Source organism: Amblyomma mixtum, chromosome 5 (genome assembly GCF_055824585.1).
Source record: "Amblyomma mixtum isolate Tamu chromosome 5, ASM5582458v1, whole genome shotgun sequence".
Lineage (NCBI taxonomy): Eukaryota > Metazoa > Arthropoda > Arachnida > Ixodida > Ixodidae > Amblyomma > Amblyomma mixtum.
Window position 1 is genome coordinate 11,584,790 of NC_143016.1, and position 20,462 is coordinate 11,605,251.

Genomic DNA, 20,462 nt, shown 5'->3' on the forward strand with positions numbered 1-20,462 from the left:
TCTTTGTCCGTGGCCAACGGAGCGCGCATAAAGATCTCGCAGAAAGCGGTCTCGTTCTTTTCTTTCCTCGTTGATGGGGGGGAGACGTGATGACCGCCAGAGGGCATCATCGATGCCGGGAGCAACAAAGCAGAGGAGGATCCCCTGTCCACGAGGGAAAGCTACGGCCGGGTCGTTCACGGTCGCTTACGCCGCAGCAATCGGACGCGCGGGAGAATCGGACCTGGCTGACGAAAACGTCGTCCCCTAGATGTACGCAAGCTCCCGGCGCCGTTGCGCAGTCAGCCCTGCAGAGTGAGGAAGGCTAACGTATAGAGTGTGATTGGAGCATGTCCTGAAGGGCAGATCGACGCGCTGTTGCACTCGCCGTCCAAACTGATGGGTGTTTTGTGGACATATGGACATGTGCACGCACATACAGTGCTTTTCAGGCATTGGGGATTAGTAGACGGCGGAAGCGCGATTTGAGCACTGAAAATGAAGACGTTACTTAGCGCACTGAGAAACATGTGCGTTAGCATTACGAGGTACTTTTTCATCATTACGGTTCACTGCCGCTAATGTCGTCCGAATATGTGTCATATTGACCTGAAAACTTGTTACGGTTGTGGATGAACACTTATTTCACAACTAGAGTGTTTGTGGCAGAGAAGAGGACGAGGGATCGGCGTAGCTTGAGTAAATAGAAACGGGAAATTAGGGATGAAGCTTTTTCTTCTTCACCTCAGCTTGTTACCAAAAAAATTCCGGCTTTTTTTTTTCGTTCACTTCTCGCATTTCCGTTCACACACAGTTCTGTCTGCCTTAACAACGTAATTCTTTCTCTACATCCTACTCGTTTCGATCAAAACTGGGTATTTATCCCCGCGTGTTCAGTGTAGAAAGTCGCTATTCTCGTGTTTAAACACCCTTTCTCCCTGTACGTTGTTTCTCTGCTTTTGCACCGCTATAAAGTTAATTTGCTCGATTATTTCAGACTTGTCTATGAGCTATATTAACTATAATTGCTGCAGCAATCGACACAAGTTGCTCCCGTATTGCTCACTTTTCAGCGACAAGCATAGGCGCGTTTCCTTTGTGCTCTTACGGAACCAGTGCAGAGAAGCCTTAGCCAATGCCAACCTGCCGATGATAGCCACGGTAATTCACTTGGAATAAATAAATTTAAAACAAAAGCAAGGCTTCCTGGCAAGCGTAGCAACATGAGACGACATTTATCGTGACACCTAGTCGTTTGCTCAATCTACTGCCCTATTTAATTTGTGTCATTAGTCACACTTCTGCTAGACATGTGTATGCAACCAGGGTGTCTTCCAGACTGGATAAAAAGAAACTAGCTGCAGATGAGACGTAAGTGCCAGTAGTTTTTCAGTCGCGGTGCTAGAACCGTCCTTGCAGGTTTGGACTGTCACTTTCGAAGTACTTCCGCTCCGTAGTCACACTTATTTCCCAGGGGAGATGGCGATGAGCCGGAGCAGAAGGCGCCTGCAGTGATCACCAAAAACAAAAGGAAGCAAAAGCCACGGGTGGGAAAGAGCCGCCTGCACAGATAAGCCCGCGGAGTACAGTGCTCGAAGATCGAAGTTGGACGGCGAGGGGGGAGACAGGCAGCGGAAGTTGGGGGGGGGGGGGGGACAAAGCAAACGCAAACGAATAGAAGCGGCGGCAGCGAAATCGAGAGTTGAGACGATCGGCGCAGGAACGCGGGACGCCCCGGGAAGCACTCCTCCACGACGGCAGCAACTCAGCCTGAGGAAGACGCAGTTCGAGAGATGTGTAGCGATCTTCTGTGCTCTGTTGCTCTTGCGCAACCGTGGCCTCGATGCTCGTTTGCAGGATGAAATATTTCTGCCGTTCCTCGGCGATCATCTTTATCCGGTTTTCGTCCTTTGTTTCTCTTTATGCGTTCGGCCTCTCTGATGCGATTGTATTGGGAGGACGAAGTGAAGCTGAAAGTTCTCAACTTGTTAGACCCAGCCCACGCTCCTGCCTTGAGGGAGTCTGCTAGGCCCATTGTTGCGTTATTGATCCCAGTTGAAAGCGTCATTATCCGCATGGGACTTTTGTCAGCTAGACTAGCTTTTGTTTCCTTCGCCATGGCAAAAACAAGAACAAAAGATTCGGTACAAAGCGTACTCATTTATATACTTAATGCTAACGTTTACCTTGCGCGCAGTGTAACTACTCAAAAGCTTGAGGCCTAATAGTTTGATCGAAGTAGACGCATGTATTCCTTTCGATAAAGGGATAACGTACATCAAACGCCAATAACTGAATGTTCCTTAAACCACTTAAGAATTAAAGCTAGCAGTCATAGTTCAGTTTTTAGATCAAAGCCTCCACTTTTCTTGAGGAGTTTCTTAACTTACTCAATGAACAAATCTGCAGTTTGCTCTGGGCTCGTTTTCTTCGGGGTCGGTACGAAGTGCATGTTTGTTTTGCATATGTCTATAGATTTGCTTATTTGGTGTATTCAGTAAATCCATAGTCTGACTAGTTGCTTCGCAAGTTTTACCGTGGGGAGAGGGAGCACTTATTAAGCCATAAAAAAAGGAATTGGGGTCTCGTCATTAATCTGCCTACCAACGTGCATCCCTACCTTCACAGTTAATCGCATGAAAACCCGTTGCTTAATTTTCTTCCTTGGATTCTTTAAGAGGCGCTTCGTAGATATAGTGTTTGCAAGGATAAGGAGAAAGCAATATTTCAGGTTTCACGCTCCTAGTGAACACAATTCATGAGAACAAACTGAAGAAAGCAAACATAGCCGCGCAAGCTTAGGCGAGAAGCGAGACAATCGCCTTCTCTATGTCCGCACACCCTGGAAAGCCGCGTTAATTTATGATAAACGATCGAGGTGACGACTGCGTGGTGCAGGGTCCAGATAAGGACCCACGCACCCCACGCAAGACTTGAGAGGCGCGCGTGAAGAGGCTTTGCAGTCAGGCGTCGCCTGAGCGTCCTTTGTTGACCTGCTTGCAAACTTGCTTAACTGTTTACCGGCGGACTAACGAGTTACCTAAGTGCCAAGGAGGTGATGGGCGGCGGGCGAATTTCGGTAGCCTTGGTCCCAAAACCATTCGGGCTCCATTACGCGATTGGCTGCTGGCGGGCGCCTCTGGTCGTCAGAAATGATCCCCCGGTTCTCCTGCGGCGGCTGCAGTGAGAGGAGGAAGAGGGAGAAAAACGTTTCAGCATGCCTTAAAGCACCTCTCTCCCTCCTCTTCCCTTTCGGGAGATGATGGGGAGGCTCGTCAATTATCCGGAGACTCTGCTCTGCCCAAGTGTCCAAGTGAAAGGCACGAGAGGTAGGGGGTGGGCGGAGAGCATAGCTTTTGGGCACCAGCGAATCGGGCCACCTGAAAGCCTCGCCTCACCGCTTACGCTTTGTGGAGGAGGCGTCGGAGGTCGCTCGCGTAGGTAACACTCTTTCGTTATACAGAAAGTGAGCTACAGGGTAAGGTCACTCGACGACGCCGCAACCGCGAAGTTTGAAGCTCCTTTTTGAGCGTTCTGCCGAGGAGGGACTACGAAGGGATATGCGTGCATGTTGTAGGGCGTCTTATCCCGGGCATGCCGCGCACAACGCTCGCTCTGCGGTGTAATTACTGTGGGTCTGCCGCTTTAGGAGTGCTAAGCGCTGCGGTTAAATTCCATGCGCCAAGTACATCTAAACTTTAAAGGGATAGAGCGGCTTGGTTTATAAAACGTAAGGTTTGTGCTGCACTTTTCCCCATAACTAATTTTTGCTTGTACAACACCGGTGTGCACGTTGCAACAAGATATCAAAATCTCGCCTCCGTCTCTCTCTGTTTAGCTTCAATAGAATACTTTGAAGAAAGCCATCCTTCGGTTTTTTTCTGCGTTGTCGACGGGCTACCCCGGAGGCAACAAGCGTCGTTGAGATACGGTTACTTTATTTTAAGCTCCATTGAACGCTGATGAGCCTAGCTCTGTTGGTTTGCGCTCTTGGAAGGAATGCGGTGTTGACAAGGCGCCCAGTTCGGCGAAGCTGACTACAGTTCACCGCCCACCTTGAAGTACTACTCCGAGGTGTTGCGTATATTGCGTGACGGTATGATGTTCCTTGTGGCTGCCGTGGCGCTATTGACTTCATTGCTCTGACTGATGGCCCGCTAGATTTAGAGGCTGGTCTTCATCGATATGTGTCACATTATGCATGCAATTACATATTTCATAGCTTTTCTTCCCTGTCTTGGTTAAGCGATGCCCTGCGTCTTGCGCAGAGGCAGCACAGCAACTGGGACATGCGACGTAACCTCAAAAACAGGTTCTCGCTTTGTGTGCGCGTGGTAGAGTCAGTGTGCATACATTGAAGACAATGCACGAGGCTCTCACCGCTCCTCAAAAAATCATGTGAACTTACGTTACTTAAAGCCAAACGGAATATATATTATGTAGCCTTATGCAGCTACCTTGTTTACTTGGAGCATTCCGCCGTTTCCGTAGCTGAGCGGGCTCTAGATGCTGCGCTCTTCGGCTCCTCTCTGCACTACGAATCCGCTTGAAACCAGACCGAAACCTTTAGAATGCGCAACTGCGGAAAAGCGAAACACCAGCTAAGTATACACGTGAGTACGAACTTGCTGATCGTGGTTAAGTAATGATACTATTTTCTCACTAAGGAAACCTCTGCAACCCACACTAGGACTCATAAGTATTTATTTATAGTCAATATACCAAAATATTTCGTTTTTTTCCAGCTAAGTTTTTGTTTTGCCCGGCTCATGTTTCGTGTATTCAATAGCAGCGTTTTCAATAGCACGTTTTCAATAGCAGCGGGTCTCACTCCATCTCCGTGCGAATTGGCGATTGTGAGCTTCCCTCTCCGAAGCGCCTACCTTGTATGAGCCGAGAAGTGTGCAGGACAGACAGAGACTGCCGCACCAAAATCACGGGGTGGATTTGGTGTCTCATTCCTGCTTCATTTGTCCGCGTCTGTGCTCTGAATTACCGTGGGAAAATTGTCGTGACACTGATAACAGGCGGCAGCTCGCCTGCTGTAATTAATAACACCTCTGGATATGCTAGACGAGTGGACGCTGACCGTTGAGCTTAGGGCGGGTTGTCCACGATGTATACTATGATTAAACCTACACTGCGATGACAAACGGGTCGAATGCGCCTCGCGCGCTCTAGGCGACGCACCTTCTGTGATATCAGCCGCGCATGACGGACGTGACAGAGATCTGGCCAGAGACAACCGTGCCCGCTGGGGCAGCGGTCAACGAGCGCAGGGCTTTGTAGGCGCGGTTCTCGGAAAGGTTCATGTGTGTGAATCACTGACTTTGGATTTTTCCTATGGGTTTTTTACGTGAGAAGGAAAACAATGACAGGATTTGCTTCCACAACCTTTGACTTTCGAGTGAGCGGTTTGTAAACTGCTCGAAAGTAGTGAGAGGTATATGAAAGAAGAAAAAAATCAGAACAAGGAGTGCATCAAAAATAGATAGGTGACTTTTTATCAGCTGGTATAAATAGTTATAACTTTATTTAACGTGTTAACTCCCAGAAACGCTGTATCAGTCATACTACCTTCCAAAGTGAAAGGAATACATCGTCACGACTGTGTATCTGCTTCCAAGTTGTGCTATGGTAATGTGGCACGGGGAAACCATGGCCCCGGGTTCCGATCTTTCAAAGATTGCGCGCTTTACGCAATTTGTTCAGAAAAAAAAATATGGTGCATCGGGGCCATATCACAGAGCGAAATACAGCGGAAAGTATTCATTCTGCATGCATGAGCTGTTCACTCACCCGTACACGTTAATTATTAAGTGGAGCACCACACTGACCTGCGTCCTCAAACTCGGCTGCATTGACTCTCTTTCTCATCTTTCTTGTGGGACATCGTTCGTCACGTAAAGACTGCCCCAGGTCGACGTTTCACCTAAAAGAAAGAGAGAAAAACTCTCTGGTTAGCCATTTGTGCTGCTGTTTCAACAGAGTGACTGCACACTACTTTGTACCGTTGAAGCAAGCGTGGTTTACAGAGAGCTATAGACGTATCCAAAACTCGCATCCAATGCAGAATATTAAACACTGTCTTACACATCTGGGTACTAGCTTATAGATCTTGCTTCTCGACTTTTTTTTCAAAATTTATACACGAATTTTATAGCCACATAGTTAAAATATAAGCCTCAGTCATCACCGTATCCGGGAGACCACGGCACACCGAAAGACAACCATTCATAATACTTCAGTGCCTTGAAAAGGACGGCTGTCCCTTGTATGCTCCAAGGCCCAAATAATCTCTTCTCAGCAGATCCGTGTGATAGACCCCTCTTCTGGGTGTAATGCAAAGTACTGAGACGGTGCTCCGTCTAACCTCGCTGCATTGAAGTGCATTTTACCTGGCTAAACCAAAGGCGATGAGTACGTGCATAGACGCTTAGATTCGGGCATTTTTTTTAGTATAAACTGGGTTCAGTGTTCCGAATGATGTACGTTTTTTTGCAGGTAGTTAGGTGCCTGACTCCAAAAAAAATATAGTTATCACCTCGCAGATATTCACTGTCCTGAGAAAATTGCAATCTCTGCGAAAAGCGAGGAAAAATTGAACGAAAATAGAGAAAATTGCGGTGTTAACCGGAAGTCACTTTAGAATATAGATGTTCTTCACTGCACGGCTCCGAAGCAAGAATGTATAAGGCCAAGCAGTGCTACCCGTGTGGATACGGGCTAAGGCTGACCAACGTCAGAAATGAAGAGGCGCGGTGCGCCCTGACAGTAGTCGGGTCCTTTAAAGCGCATGCTGAGCAGCGCGAATATGCGCTAACGACGGGGACGCAGAAAGGAACGCGGAGTGAGGAAGCTTACATGGGGAGTTAAAACTTTCCATCCGAAGTTCCTCTCCGCCGTCCCCCTGTTTTGGTCCCCACGCGTGGAACAAACTAGGCGGCCATGACAGTCATCGCTCAAGCGGCGCATACCGTCAACGCTGCATAACGACTGCTGCGGCTTTGCACATACGGGGGACCGCACGCACGGCGCCCGAGCATAGCGGACGTAAATGCTCCCCGCAAGCGACACGGAAAGCGCAGCGTTGCGGTGTATACACACGAGCGGAACTGCGTCGCGGGCAGATTCTGGCAGATTTCGGGCGCTCCCACCGTCTCCCACCTTCCGGCGACGCTGTCGCCGGAGGCTGAAGCGGCCCGGCGTATGAAACGAGTCCTAATGAGTGCCTGCCCGCGCCAACGCTGTCACACACGCTGCTCTCTTTATGCCGACCCAGCGAAAACTGGCCGCCGCCGCGGCCGCAACGTTTACAAGCTGAGCGGTCCGTCACGACCGCTTTGCACCTCCAGGCTGGGAAGAAGGGGAGGGGATACGGCAGAGTTGGATATCTGGCGCTCGTCACGCTGTTATGCCGCCCCTACACGCTCGTTTAGAGCTGCATACGTTGACGTGCGTGGCCCCAAGATGTGTATAGAAGCAGGGAAATCAGCGCGGTGAGCTTTCGCTTGCCTCAGCGTAACGTGTCGTGCTCGGCACTGCGTCGCCCTGCGCAGTGTGCCTGCTCGTTCGACCCGCCTCGACAGTTCCGTGCATCGCAGCCACCATGTACAACGGTGTCATATCATAGTACGCCTGAGAGTGGAGTACATAGTTTAGGCGGCTGGAACAAGAGTCTGATGGAAGCTAATCCAACTACATTCATGCTAAAAATGGTAATATGTGCGAGTTTTCGGAAAGCCGAGAGCGGCACACTACTAAAAAAAAATTGTCGTGGAAGCAATGTTGAACATTTCTTAGCCTGTACATCTACTGTACTTTACGCAACTAAGATTGGTGTTGCACGGAAATAGGAGAAAAGAATGGATCGCAGTGAAGCATGGAAGCTTGATCATGGAAGCGGGGCTCTTCAAGGCAATCACTAGGCAGCGCGTGTTTGTCGGGTACGCTATTTGCCCTTGTCCATATTGACAAGAGCGCAGCAGTTAGAAAAGCTTGCTGGTTGCTTGGGTTGACTGATCGAGTCTCGATATTGTTGGCGATGCTGCTGAAACTCGAAGGGTTACGGGAGCAGACGATGCTGAATAAGCTCCGAAAACTCTCCCGCGACCATATGTTTACCCTGCGAACTTGACTGGCCGTTAATTTGCCCTGCTCTTTTTTCCACGTACAGTACGAGCAAACACAACCAAGAACATCGTCCTTGTTGTCCTGAGAACACAAGTCGAAGGCATTCTTTCTCGAACTTATTTTTGTATTTTAATTTATTGAGTTTCTACCCTCAAAGATGTAAACCTTACAGTGTGTAATGTCCACACTGAGGCATAAGAAATAAAACGCTTATGCGCAGTCAGCCTGTTCAGTTCAGTAAACCGCATGCTAGCCTCTGCAACACAGACCACACAAAAAAGAAAGAAAAGATCAGAATGCTATAGCACGAACTAGGCTTGGGTGGAGTAATTACTTCACCTTATGTTTATAGAGCATACGCGGCTTGCAAAGTTTATTTTCTCCTTCATAGTACTGCTGCTTTCCATTTTACTTTTCGCCTCGCTAGCTTTTATACGCACTCTAGATATGCTCATCTGTGAAACAACAACTGGTTTTCATGGACCTATGTGTATCGACGAAAAAAGAAAAAGATACGCTTTTCGTTTAACCCATCAAAAAACTACCTGGTTCATTGTTTTCATAATATTACGCAATACTGAGTCCGACACACAAATCTCGAGTCATTTGGCTGCGTTCCATGCAGTTCTCTACGTTTTCGCACTGATTAAAGAAATTTTCTACAATGATTTAGATTAATGGCCGATTGACTATTTAGCCCTCTTTTGCGACAGACTTTGCACTCAAGCTGCCTCAACCACAGTAAAGAAGAAGAGTTGTTTTTGGTCAGGGAGTACAGACCGATGCTTCAACTGACACTGGTGAACACTGCCTAAGCGGTTTGTGACGAGTGTTCTCACGAGAGAGCTCCTTATTGCCTCGTTTTATGGCCATGATTGCACATAACTTCTTTTTTTTTTTTGGTGGTATCCGCGTTCATGCTTTTAACAATGCCTTAATCTGCAAGAATAGCATTATATGCATAGAGACCCAAATGTATAGAAACCTGAGATCAATACGTCATTTGAAAGCCCTATTAAACTTAAGGAGTGACTATAAGGGTTGTAAGTTTGTTAGATGCGCGTAGGGCGGAGACTGGCATTTATTCTTGCGGCGTGATAAGAACGCGGCCAGCAAGGACAGACACTTAGCTTCAATACCAGACTCGTGTTTCATCACATATTACTGCATTTTGCATTCAGTTATGCACTGTTCACTCATAACCATTTACTTTGTTTTTATGCAAATCAACCTTTGTTTTACGCTGATTTACCAAAAATACTAATATTGTTAAAAATCTACGTATCCGACTTCACCTCAGTGATTTGTACCTTCATGGACTTGGGAACGTCGCTTTATACCAGCAAATAAGTAGGATGTACTTGCGTTGACCATTTAAAGTCTTTCAGGGTTTATGATGTAAGGGGTAAAAAGTCAAGTCATGATTAGTCACCCTCTATGATATATGTTTCACTGCCTTAGTGACTGGTAACTGATAACGACAGCAGTACAGCCTGAATAATGCCGCTCCCCGTATTCGTTGTTGCGCAGGTGTCGTGGGTCCGCCAGCGTGACCTGCACATCCTGACTGTGGGCACATATACGTACACCTCGGACCAGCGGTTCCACTCGATCCACCTGGAAGGCTCCGAGGACTGGACGCTGGAGATACGCTACACGCAGAAGTGGGACGCCGGTGTCTACGAATGCCAGGTCTCCACCGAGCCCAAGATGAGTCTCAACATCTCGCTTTCCGTGGTTGGTAAGTATGGGCTGACTCACGCCTTTTTTGTGATGCCACTAGTGACGCAGAGATGATCCGTTTTTGAACGCGCAGAGATGATCCGTTTTTAACCTCTGTTTCTTGAAGGCCTTAGTCATGGTGCCAAATGGACATTAGTTGCTGATCTGGAGTGCGACTGATTAACAGAAACACGTCCTTTATTAAAAGCCTTCAAGTGCGCATTGCTCGAGCTGTGCTGCCATGTGGCCCCACAGTTGTCACGGTGGTCGTGTCGAGCGCAGATTCTGTCGGTGCGGACTGCCATGAAGCTTGGATTAGTCTCCGAACTGCGTCCACCTGCCTGTGTGGGCCATTAGGATGCCGACGTGCCCTTCGTGCTTAAGGAATCTTTGATCGTATCTAGGCCAAATTGGCGAGTATATCCTTCTTCACCCGCAGAACTTGTCGTTGCTCATATGGAGATGTCGTCTGCGCACAAAGGGATACTTCAATCACGGATTGGCAGCAAGGAGCGGTAGAAGTCTAGCCATATTACATTATTGAATAATGTGGGCGAAATAACCTAATCCTGCGGTACGCCGATATTGTGGAGGGCCGGTGTGGTCGCCTGCTGCTTTGGTAGGCGAGAAAGCTTTTAATGAACGTGAGTAGGCGTCCATGGCCTCCAGCTAGCCTCGCGCTCTGAATGACCGCTGTACGTGGGCTTCTTTCAAGTCAAAGTTATTCTGAGAGACACGCAAGTGGCGAAGTATTCTCAATTCTTCCTCCTCTGTATTTTCCGAGGAGGTGAACTCGGTGCGAGCTTCTTTCATCAAAAGGGATGACAAACAGACACTGCCCATTATTTCTGCCTACTGCACAATATAGAGAAAGAATAACTGAGGCTTTCGGTACAGCTAGCGCCAACGCATTCACATTTGTTTAAATAGTTCTCATGCTTTTAGCAATAACGTGGTTTGCAGACAAGGCGATACTGCCCTATATTCATGCCTCTGTGTGACACGGTGCTTCAGGCTTAAAAGTATGAGAAATTATGGCTGTTTTTGTAGACCTTCATGTTGTAAAATCAATATTACTTTCTGCTCATGGTGATATTACAACAGAAGCATTAGGTGGAGAGGGCTTAGGTGGCTCCAGGATGTAGAGTAGGGGGCCTACTACAAACAGTGGCACAAATGTGTAACGAGTAAGCCTCAATAACAGTAAGTATTGGGGGACCATAAAACAGAATGAAAAATAAAGTGTCTCTGTCCGTGCCATTAAGCCATATATAATTCTTTTAGAAATGCTTGAAGGTTTTTAAGTTAGCCGAGGCTTTGGGATTTTACTTTTGAAATTCGGGGCCGGTGGGCGGAATGAAAGCAACTCTACCAAGTTTAAATGTGGCTTCTTTTATGGCCAACCTAGTGCAGCACCTGACAGCAATCGGAATCTGCGCATCGATCGAAGTTATGCACTTTTCGGCGTTTAAATGTCTAATGGAAGGTTATGCACAGCACCAAATTTAGTTGCATGCATTTAGTATTCCCATGTCTCACGGTCTCGCTGCGCGCGCCATATATAATGTCTCTGCGGAACGCCTACTATTCGTATCAATATAGAAAGACCATTCCTGGCTTTGCTGCTTAAAAGCCATGTGAGGAATGACGGCAAGGGATATCTTTGCCGTAATACTGACCCGTGCTTATTGCAGCCTTGTGTAGTGGAGCAGTGTTGCGGTTCTGCCACTCAAGCTTAGGTCAAGAGTGGCGATTTCCAGAGGTCTTCTCAAAAACTCGAAAGACTCAATGCACTGGCGTAGCAAAGAGATCCACACCACGCGGCGTAGAACAAAACCCGGTGGCCTGACTATTTTTGAAGAAGGCTTTACCTGAGACCTGCACCGTCCGTCCAACAGGAACCTCAATTGGGCATTGCTGAAGCGACTTTGGAGCGCGTTGGCCCGTAACCTGCTAAAAAGAAAGAAAGACAAAGAACGCCAATCAGTGAGCGAGCGAGGTATATGGAGTTTGAACGCAAAGAGAAGAAAGAACAGTTCGCAAAAATAAGGGGCTCTTGAAAATCTTAAATGGCCTTTGTTGCGCCTAGTTGAAATGATTCTAGCTTCCAGGCATCCTCGTAGAATCAAATTCTCTTTGTCTGTGACTTTCCTTTTTCTGTTTGATTAATACTCAGGTTTTCTTTTAGTTCTTTCCCTTATCTTTCGGCGCGCTTGATAGAAGGCAAGCAACAAGAAACTAGAGACTTCACTATGCGCTAAGGCGAGTGAGACGGAGTAAGGCAAGAAGGAGCAAATTAGATTTACGGCAATGGAACTACGCTTTCTGAACTTGCCATTTGTTCGCTCAGCTGGCGTGTTTCTGTTTGCGTGTCTGCTATTTGTCTGTTCGCGTGGCTTTTATTCCTGCGCATTCATCGCGCATTGTGAAGTGAGGCGTGAAAGAAGGGGAGGCTATTGAGCATGAAACGAGGAACAGTGAAAGACTGACGGTTCTTACTTTTGTTATTTTCCTTAAGTCCCTCGCTGTTTTTCTTTTCTTCTGCCGTTCCAAATGGAACCGAGAGTTCCCGCTTACGCAATGTGAGAGGGTAACACAGAGTTTATAGCGTGCGCTCAGTTGAAAGCATACTGTTTGTCGATACCAGAGTTGAAACCTTTATGCGTTTCTAATGACACCCCCCCCCTCCTCCCCCCTTACTTTTTTTTTATTCTCCGCCTAAACTATGTTCAGATGCCATTGTGCCTTTCCTATGCACCATAAATCTCGCTCTGACCGAGAAGGCGGCTCATCCTGCTTTCTTGCGTGTTTTGTTGAGTGCCTTTCACGACACTTTCCGGCGCAAAAAGAACAAAATGAAAATTATTCAAACGAAGCACGTATACCCTTATCTCCCTCCATCCGCTGCACCAGGTATTTAAGCGGTCGTTAGGAGCAGTTTATCACGTGTCCACGCTTTCCTGATAGCGTCGAACTCCAAAAGCACAGAAGGAACTTCCTTTCCCGGCCGTTTGTTTCTCATCATCGTGTTAGCCGACTCGAACGCGAAAGTCCCGGATAACCCTGGGTAGCACTGGTAACAGGATATTGCTACCCAGAAATTGCAGTCTCATTTTTCAGCAAAAAACACACGCTTCTGACTGTTGTGCTCTACTCTTTTTGCGTCGCGCCTTCCCGCCTTTTCTACCAAATGAGGCGCTTTCCTTTCTTTTGGAGTTTTCATTTCATTTCTTCTCAGACTTCAGTGCACCGTCAATGGGGGACTGGGAAGAATAATTCTTGGCCTCAGTAAAATATCGACCTCTCGCCTAGACTGGCCACATATCTCGTTTGATTATCGATTTCGCGTGAGGAGTCCCGGCGCCTGCTGGAACAGCCCAGTGTTTGATGTCCTGTCACACTGGCACAGCCTCTGCAACTTATCGCTGCACTAGTACGCAAGCGACACTTCCCGGCCCTGGCGCTGGCATGCGGGATGATACGAAAGGACGCGATACGATCTCCCCAGCGCATGCCTTCGGCAGATGTGTACATTTAGTGCTGCCTGACAAGAGACATGACCAAAGTAGCCAGTCAGGTATGCTGTGCAGGGCACAATTTACAACACTCTGAGAAAGCGTTTTTTTTTTTTCTACGTTCAGCTCCTGGAAACGAGGGGGGCAGGAAGGAAGCCTGTAGCGTCACTTACTCGAGGGACGGCATTCCGCACTCACACTTTCTGAAATCACAGAAGCGCAGCAACACACAGGCTAGCGAGCGAAGGAATCAGTTTCAAGCAATGTAGAAGTGAAGTAGCATGTGTTTTTCGACAGCTGACACCGCATGCATACGGGCATGTAGTCCTCGTTTGTCGGATGCCATTCGCGTTGCCTGCATGTGGGAGCTGCGTTGAATAAACCAAAGCAAGAAATCCTCGGAATCAAGACCCGTGCACCTCCGGCCTTCTCGAAGGATGCCTCGCTTTCGCTTCGCTCCACGCTACAACCTTTGGTTTCTAGTTGAACACTAGAGCGACCGATTCGCAGTCTGGGCAACGCGGAACACTGGAGCTCTGCGCGGGGAGATGGCATCTCCGATCTTCGTCTCTTCGGTATCCCACACATAGTGTCCAGATACTCGCGTCAATAAGAAACAGCCGTAAAATAGCGGTGGTGATATCCCAAGCTTTTGAGAGGGAGAAAACTACTTTTTTAATAACTTATGAGAATTGAGTTCAACGGCTTGGTCTTTCTTAGCAGCTTTCAGGTAGGACAAAGGGAGCTGGTCAAGATGCAATAAAGATGATGCCAGCGCGCGGTTATAAAGTCAAGGTAATAAACTAATCACTTGCAGGGCCAGTTTTGAGTGCACATGTGTACGGCCTGAGAGCCGGGAGGTGCTTCCCCACTGTACATCAACAAGTCGAACTCCTGCAGATAAGTGCAAAGAGATGTGCCCGCTGCAGCGAGGAATAAAATCGGCAAAGGTAAACAACACACGTGCAGGAGACAAAACGGAAGGTTCCTGGTTCACTTGGCTCAGTACACACCCACCCTTTCTTAATTTACTTTCGGTGACTAATCAAAGCAGCTCTTTTTCAACTTGCTTAATTTTCGCTTACTGGATGAACGCACAAAAAGGGGGTCTTTCCATAAACGTTTTGTTTTTTTCTGTTTGTTCCCCAACACCAGTGGCCAAGGCGCGCATTCCGGAAGGCAGCAACCTCTACATCCAGAGCGGCAACACCATCAACCTGACGTGCGTGGTAACGGACACGCGGGCGCCACCTGTGTACGTCTTCTGGTACCACGACGACCGGATGATCAACTACGACTCAAGCCGCCGCGAGGGCATCCGCGTCGTCACAGAGCGGGGGCCCGCCACCACCGTGTCCAGACTGCAGGTACGCCGGAATCACGTGGGAGAGGGTGAACGCGTTCGTCCTTAGCTTTTCCAAGTTATAGAGAACAGCCGTACCAAGACTGGCTCCATGCCCGACAGCATAAGCTCGCGGGCAGAACACTACCTGCCAGCAAAAGTTGTCCGCCTTTCTACAAGGCTGCACGCAGTGTACGGGGTAAATAATACCCGGCGTATCAAACCGGGAATGAAGATTAGCTGCGTATCACGAATGCTTACTCTTTGGAAGGCTGGCGCTGGTGTCCAGCTCGTGTTCGGTGCTCGTCTGCTGAAACACCTGCCATTCAGAACCAATTTGAGTGGTACCGCGGTGTTTAAAGCTAGCAGACCTTGCACTTTCGACTGTGCTGCTTAATGTTCACACATGCATCTCTCCTCTCCTCCTCTAGTCCTTTTGTTCGCTTTCCTTGATCTTGTCACCCATAGCATCCGAGAAGAGTTTAGAATATTCCGTAGATTCGACAGTTTCAACCGACCGTCAGAGGTGGCAACCAAAACTTAGCTCAAATCAAATTACAACTCCGTTTCACGGTATCTAGGGGCACACGAATTGCCGCATTAGATGCATGAAAGCATGCGAGCATGCACTGATGCTTATTCTTTTGGCGCCCAGGTTCTGGATGCGGCCACTCGAGACTCGGGCAATTACTCATGCATACCATCCTACGCGGATCCAGCAAACATCACGGTGCACGTGCTCAACGGTAAGTCTCGATAACATACTTACCGCTCTTTAGCTAACAAGCACAACGAAAAAATATTGGTTTTGTAAAATGCGAACAGGTCAACGCGTTTCTGTGATTTGTTCTTTTGTTTTGACACTCATACGCTTCTTGCTTCCAAGGGTGTCGGGAAGCTTGGGGATCAGGGAGCAGCGGTGCGGAGGCTCCAACGGTGTGATTCTGGAGTTAGTCTTCGAAGGTGTGATAGCACTGAACAAAGCCGCCTGAGGTGGCGTCTTGCGTCATAGCAATACCGCAGTGCTAAACCACACGCACGGGGCGAAATAGACAGGAGACCCGAATCGTTAGATAAGCGCACGCGACAAAGGCTTAATAAAGGTGCAGCTTTGTAGCCCATTAAACAGACGGTGCGCAACTTTATCAGTGACACTGTAAGAACGCTCCTGCTTCCCCGACTGCTGCTCAACACTCTGTTTTATTACGCAGCAATACCTTCGTTTACCTGAACCCGACAGCAGCGGGTCGAGTCAGGAATCGGGCTGAGCATCGACACCCCGCATCAACGACAGCGCGTTTACATGAACTCGACCTTAGCGTGCCAAGACCGGCGCGACTGCAGCGACGCCGAGCAATGCAATGCCAGCGTGCAAAGGTGGCGTCCAAGATTTCTGCACGTCGCTGCTAATCTCGGTGGTGCGACGGTACCAGCGCCAACGTGACACTTATTTCTTAACTTTCCTCCCGAAAACCCGATTCTCTGACTCCACAGCGTTTACACGTAGCTTGACAAGCCCCGATGGCCATTTACTCGATCAGCTAACGTTTACATGAGTCTGACTGGGGAATTAAAGCCCTACGAATTTTAGGCCCACTCAACTCTATGTTGCCAGGCTCATGTAAACGCCTAAGATGTCGATATTTGGCGCGTCGACCTTAATCTTGTCTGCAAGTCGCGAGTTAAGAGAGAGAAATCGTGTGCAAAGGCACATCGGCGCGATGAGAGTAGACGGGAAGAGCATAGGAAAATTCTGAGTGCGTTGTAGAGCGGCATTACAATCGAATGTTTTGGTACGCTCGCGAGTTACTCGGTAACCGCAGAGGTGGACGTCATGCAGGTCGCGGTCTGCGCACATTATGGATAGCCATTCTCCTCTGGCTTTTTTGCTGTGTGAAGAATAAAAAAAATGGTTTTCGACAAAGGAGTCTTTTTCTTTTTTTTCCTCCGGTCTTCGCAGGCGAGAAGCCGGCAGCCATGCAGCACGGTCGCCAGGGCAACCTGGCCGAGCGGTCGCTCTCTTCGCTGCTGCTGGTGTCGGTTGTGCTGCTCCTACATCGGGTCTTCTCCCTGTTCGTGGTGCACAGATAGTCGGATGACGGACTGCACTTGCGCCGCGACAGCCGCCCTGCCCTCGGACAAACCGACTTGCGTACAGTGTGCACGGACCAAAATGGCGTCGCTGGCCTCCCGATTCCCAGCGTCGGTGGCGGTCGACCCCTCAGAAAGGATTGCATCGTGCGGATTCGCCACTAGAAGCATGTGCGGTGGTGACCTTGGGGCACACAGCGGAGATCGCCCACAGTATCGTGTCGAGCGGATCCCCGATCTCGCCGCTCCAGTGTGGTGGCCCGCCCTGCAGTGTGTACGAGAACGTACTCGCGCGAAAAGCTGTGGCTCCAGCGACGATGCGAACTCTTGCTTTGCGTCCACCGCTGGTCCAAAGGGCGGCGCCTTTGGTGATGGGCTGTCTGTGGCGACCTTTGAAGATGGGGAGAGCCGACAACCGCGATGCCCTCCGTGCTCTGCGCGAGCGCTCCCTGTAGCCTACTCGGCGCATTTAGGATGGGACTCTTTCCGCCACGTGGTATACCCGTTCAAATGAGTCGTAGTAGGTCTTTTGTTATATTATTATTTTTGTTCGTAAATTATTCGCGGATTTCATCGCATAAGATTTCCGTGGGATCTCAGTGCAAGCGTGAAACAGTGGAAAAAACAAAAGGGAAGCAAACAGATGCAGCTTCGCAGGCCCAAGCATCTTCGGACTGCAACAGCCGCTGTCGCTTTCGTGGCTCAGTTAATCGTCATGCACGGTGCCGCTGTCGATCTGCCCTCCGAACAGGAACACAGGCAGCGCTCTAGGGAGTCACTCAGTGCTTTCGGGCATCTGTCAGTATTCGACAAGCGGACGAAGAGTTTTCTCAACGGAACGTAATTTATCTTTCTCGTGCAACCAACTCCCGTGCTCATGACCCTTGATTTTCTTTAGAAGAGACGTCATTAGGCAGATAAAACTTTCCGAGAACGCGTATGTACACAAAGAAAAAAAGAAAAACCGGCGTTCAGTGCAATGACGCGCGGTGGTGTCAAGCACTGAGTTACCTTTCTTTTTTTTTTTAGTGTTTACCCACACGCAGATGTACGGAAAGCAAAGCCACATTGTACTTTCTGCCTGCGCATTCTGCGAGAGGAGGGTGGAGTCGAGGAGAGGGAATGCCGCGGCGGCAATGCGTACCACGGCTGGGAAGACAGCACGTCATCCGTATCCTGCATACTTCATGGAATGATTGCCTTTCTCCTGCGAGTTCTTGCTAGTGGTTAGGTGCACTCCCGTCTGAAAGGATGCAAAACATCCCGAGAGTTTCCTTCAGTGGCGTAAGCCAACGGCGTTGTTTCTGTATCATAGACTTACCATGTGCGGTTTGGTCGAGAGCAAGTTGACATCATCCATCTGACAGCATCGCCATTGACGCATTTAATCGTTGGCGTTGAACTGACGCAGGGCCAACGGAATCATATACGTATACGCACGTTAAGGACTCCAGGCACCGAAGAAGTTACTGTTGTCAAATGAATACAGGCCACAGTAAGATAATTTCATGATAGATATTAAAGTACGCGTTTTTTAACCTTTCCTTCATTTTGTAAGCGCTGCTAAGGATTCGTTCAACTTTCCGCCGTAGTGTTTTTTTTTTTATTTACTGCGTTTTCGCCATCGCCTTTCAATAGAGAGATTTATGAGCCCGTATTAAAAGAAAAATGTTTAGTTTTTATGCATTGAAGCATTCTAGTCGCCAACACAAGCACAAGCTGCATTTGCGTTCGCCTCCTCAGAAGTATGCACCGTACTCAGATGCGCTATTTTGTCACAGAGAGCACTTTTTTATGAGAAAGCGACGGAGCCCGCAGCATGTCTGGGATTCTCTCCTCAAAGGCACGAAAAGCACATGGACATGGACGATCTTGTAACCAATAGACGCGGGCAGCAGCAGGTGAGATCATGCCAAAGAACCCACCTGCGTCTCTATTTGCAGTAGCCACGTCGGCAGGAGCTATAATTTGTGCGACCTCAGAGATACCGCCGGTCGCACTTGCAAGCGAACGTCGTTCAACCTAACTACTCTTACGGCTGTACAGTGCAGAAACACGTGAGAACTACTCAACGTGAAATTCCTGCTAGGTTGCAGCTGTTCAGTGATGTGCTACAGTTAAGGTTTGGCAACTTTCGGTTTCGTGACATCCGATTTTGCTAAACTATGCGACGACACGTGTTTAGCTGCACTTCCTTTAAAAGAAGTAGTTTGAACCAACTCTGACAAATGTGTGTAGAGCCGCAGTTTGCTCGATCCGGATGACGACGAAGCAAGGTGCAATTAGGAAGGAGCGAGAAGAAACGACCCCATATCCCAGCTGATTGAGTTATAGACCCACCGAAGCCAACACGTAGAGAGATGGTGAATTTCTGAGGTTGATGCGTGTCCAAAAGTCTGCTTCCTGAGCGCTCTCAGCTGCCCCCATATTGCTGTGCGGGCCTTCGATGGTCACAGCTTTGAGCTACCGCGCAGACGTGTACTCTCGTAAAGCACCACGCTTCCTTTTCAAGACGGCGTTTTTGGTTTCGACATGAAGCACTGTTCTGACGAAAATCCACACGTGAGTTTTGTTACAACACAGGCCCTGTACTGACGCCAATGAAGCGAGTACTATTCCTCACACCTGTTAAGGTTTCTGTGCGCATGGAGGATTCATCTGTCCACATCACTGTTCAGCGTTGTGGTCAGTGGTGTGGCGTACATCAGATACGCCGGAACCTCAGTTAATTTATCTGCGCCATTCTGATGGCGCAGCTACCCGCTCCTCTCTCTGGAAGCATGTTTCTACTGCCCCGGATCGACCACAGAAATTCGCCTTGGCAGAGAGTGCACACGTTCAAGACGTAGCAAGAATGACCCGAGAGGCACAACCGTCGCCGTCGCTTTTCCTCGGCGGGTAGAGAAAAATCCGCCATGCAGGGCTATTGTTCCCGGTAAAACCCCTTCGTCGCTGAAAAGCGGTCTTACGAAGCGGCGGTAAAGTTAAAAAACCGCTCCCTTCCCGGCGACCGCCATTCAAAGTGGGCCCCCTGGTCGACGCCTCTGCCAGAGTGGCCAGCTGACGAGTGGAGATCTGAGACGCGCCACTGCGGCGAGTGCGGTGTCGTCGCTCTGTCTGGACGGATCAGCGGCCGCCGCAGCCAAGGCGTCGGTCACTGGCGTGTGTGTGTTTGTGTGCTTGTGTTGTTGCATCCTTCCCACCCCGTCCTCCGTCGAGATCGTCGTCACCAAAGAAACCGCGTCAGTTAATTAAAATTAGCCCGTGAGACGGATAAAAAAAAGGAGACAGTGAAGGAGAAGACACTCGCATGAGGCGAAGCCCAAGTCCTGGACGAATAAAGGCTCTGCCTCACGTAGGCAGCCATTGTTTGAACTAGTGTGACTCCTGGTGATTCCATCAACGTCAGTTCTTCGCGTAGACCGCACGAAACGCGTGGTTGGTTTCAATACAGACAAAACAAACGGCGACCGGTTGTCATTTTCAATTTATACTTCAAGTCATTATGACTACTGGGATAAGTGTTCTTGCGACTAGTTCTGGCCAGCAAAATCTCGAAGTACGAAAAACTGATGATCAAAAAAAAGCAGACCGTCGATATTACACTTAATGCTATTTCGGCAAACATTAGTAATGAAATATTTACAATATTTATTGGCACTTCATTGAAATTTTGAAAA

General features: G+C 48.7%; 1 protein-coding gene across 1 annotated transcript in view; it reads left to right on the top strand.

Moving 5' to 3' along the window:
* Positions 1-20,157, top strand: part of LOC149341304 (neurotrimin-like) — a 261,841-nt gene extending 241,684 nt beyond the window's left edge. The window contains exons 3-6 of the mRNA XM_089543343.1: positions 9,643-9,853; positions 14,505-14,716; positions 15,347-15,437; positions 16,652-20,157. Of these exons, the coding sequence (XP_089399469.1) occupies positions 9,643-9,853; positions 14,505-14,716; positions 15,347-15,437; positions 16,652-16,782 (645 nt within the window). The 3' untranslated portion in view covers positions 16,783-20,157. The remainder of the gene's footprint in view (positions 1-9,642; positions 9,854-14,504; positions 14,717-15,346; positions 15,438-16,651) is intronic.
* Positions 20,158-20,462: the final 305 nt, after the last annotated feature.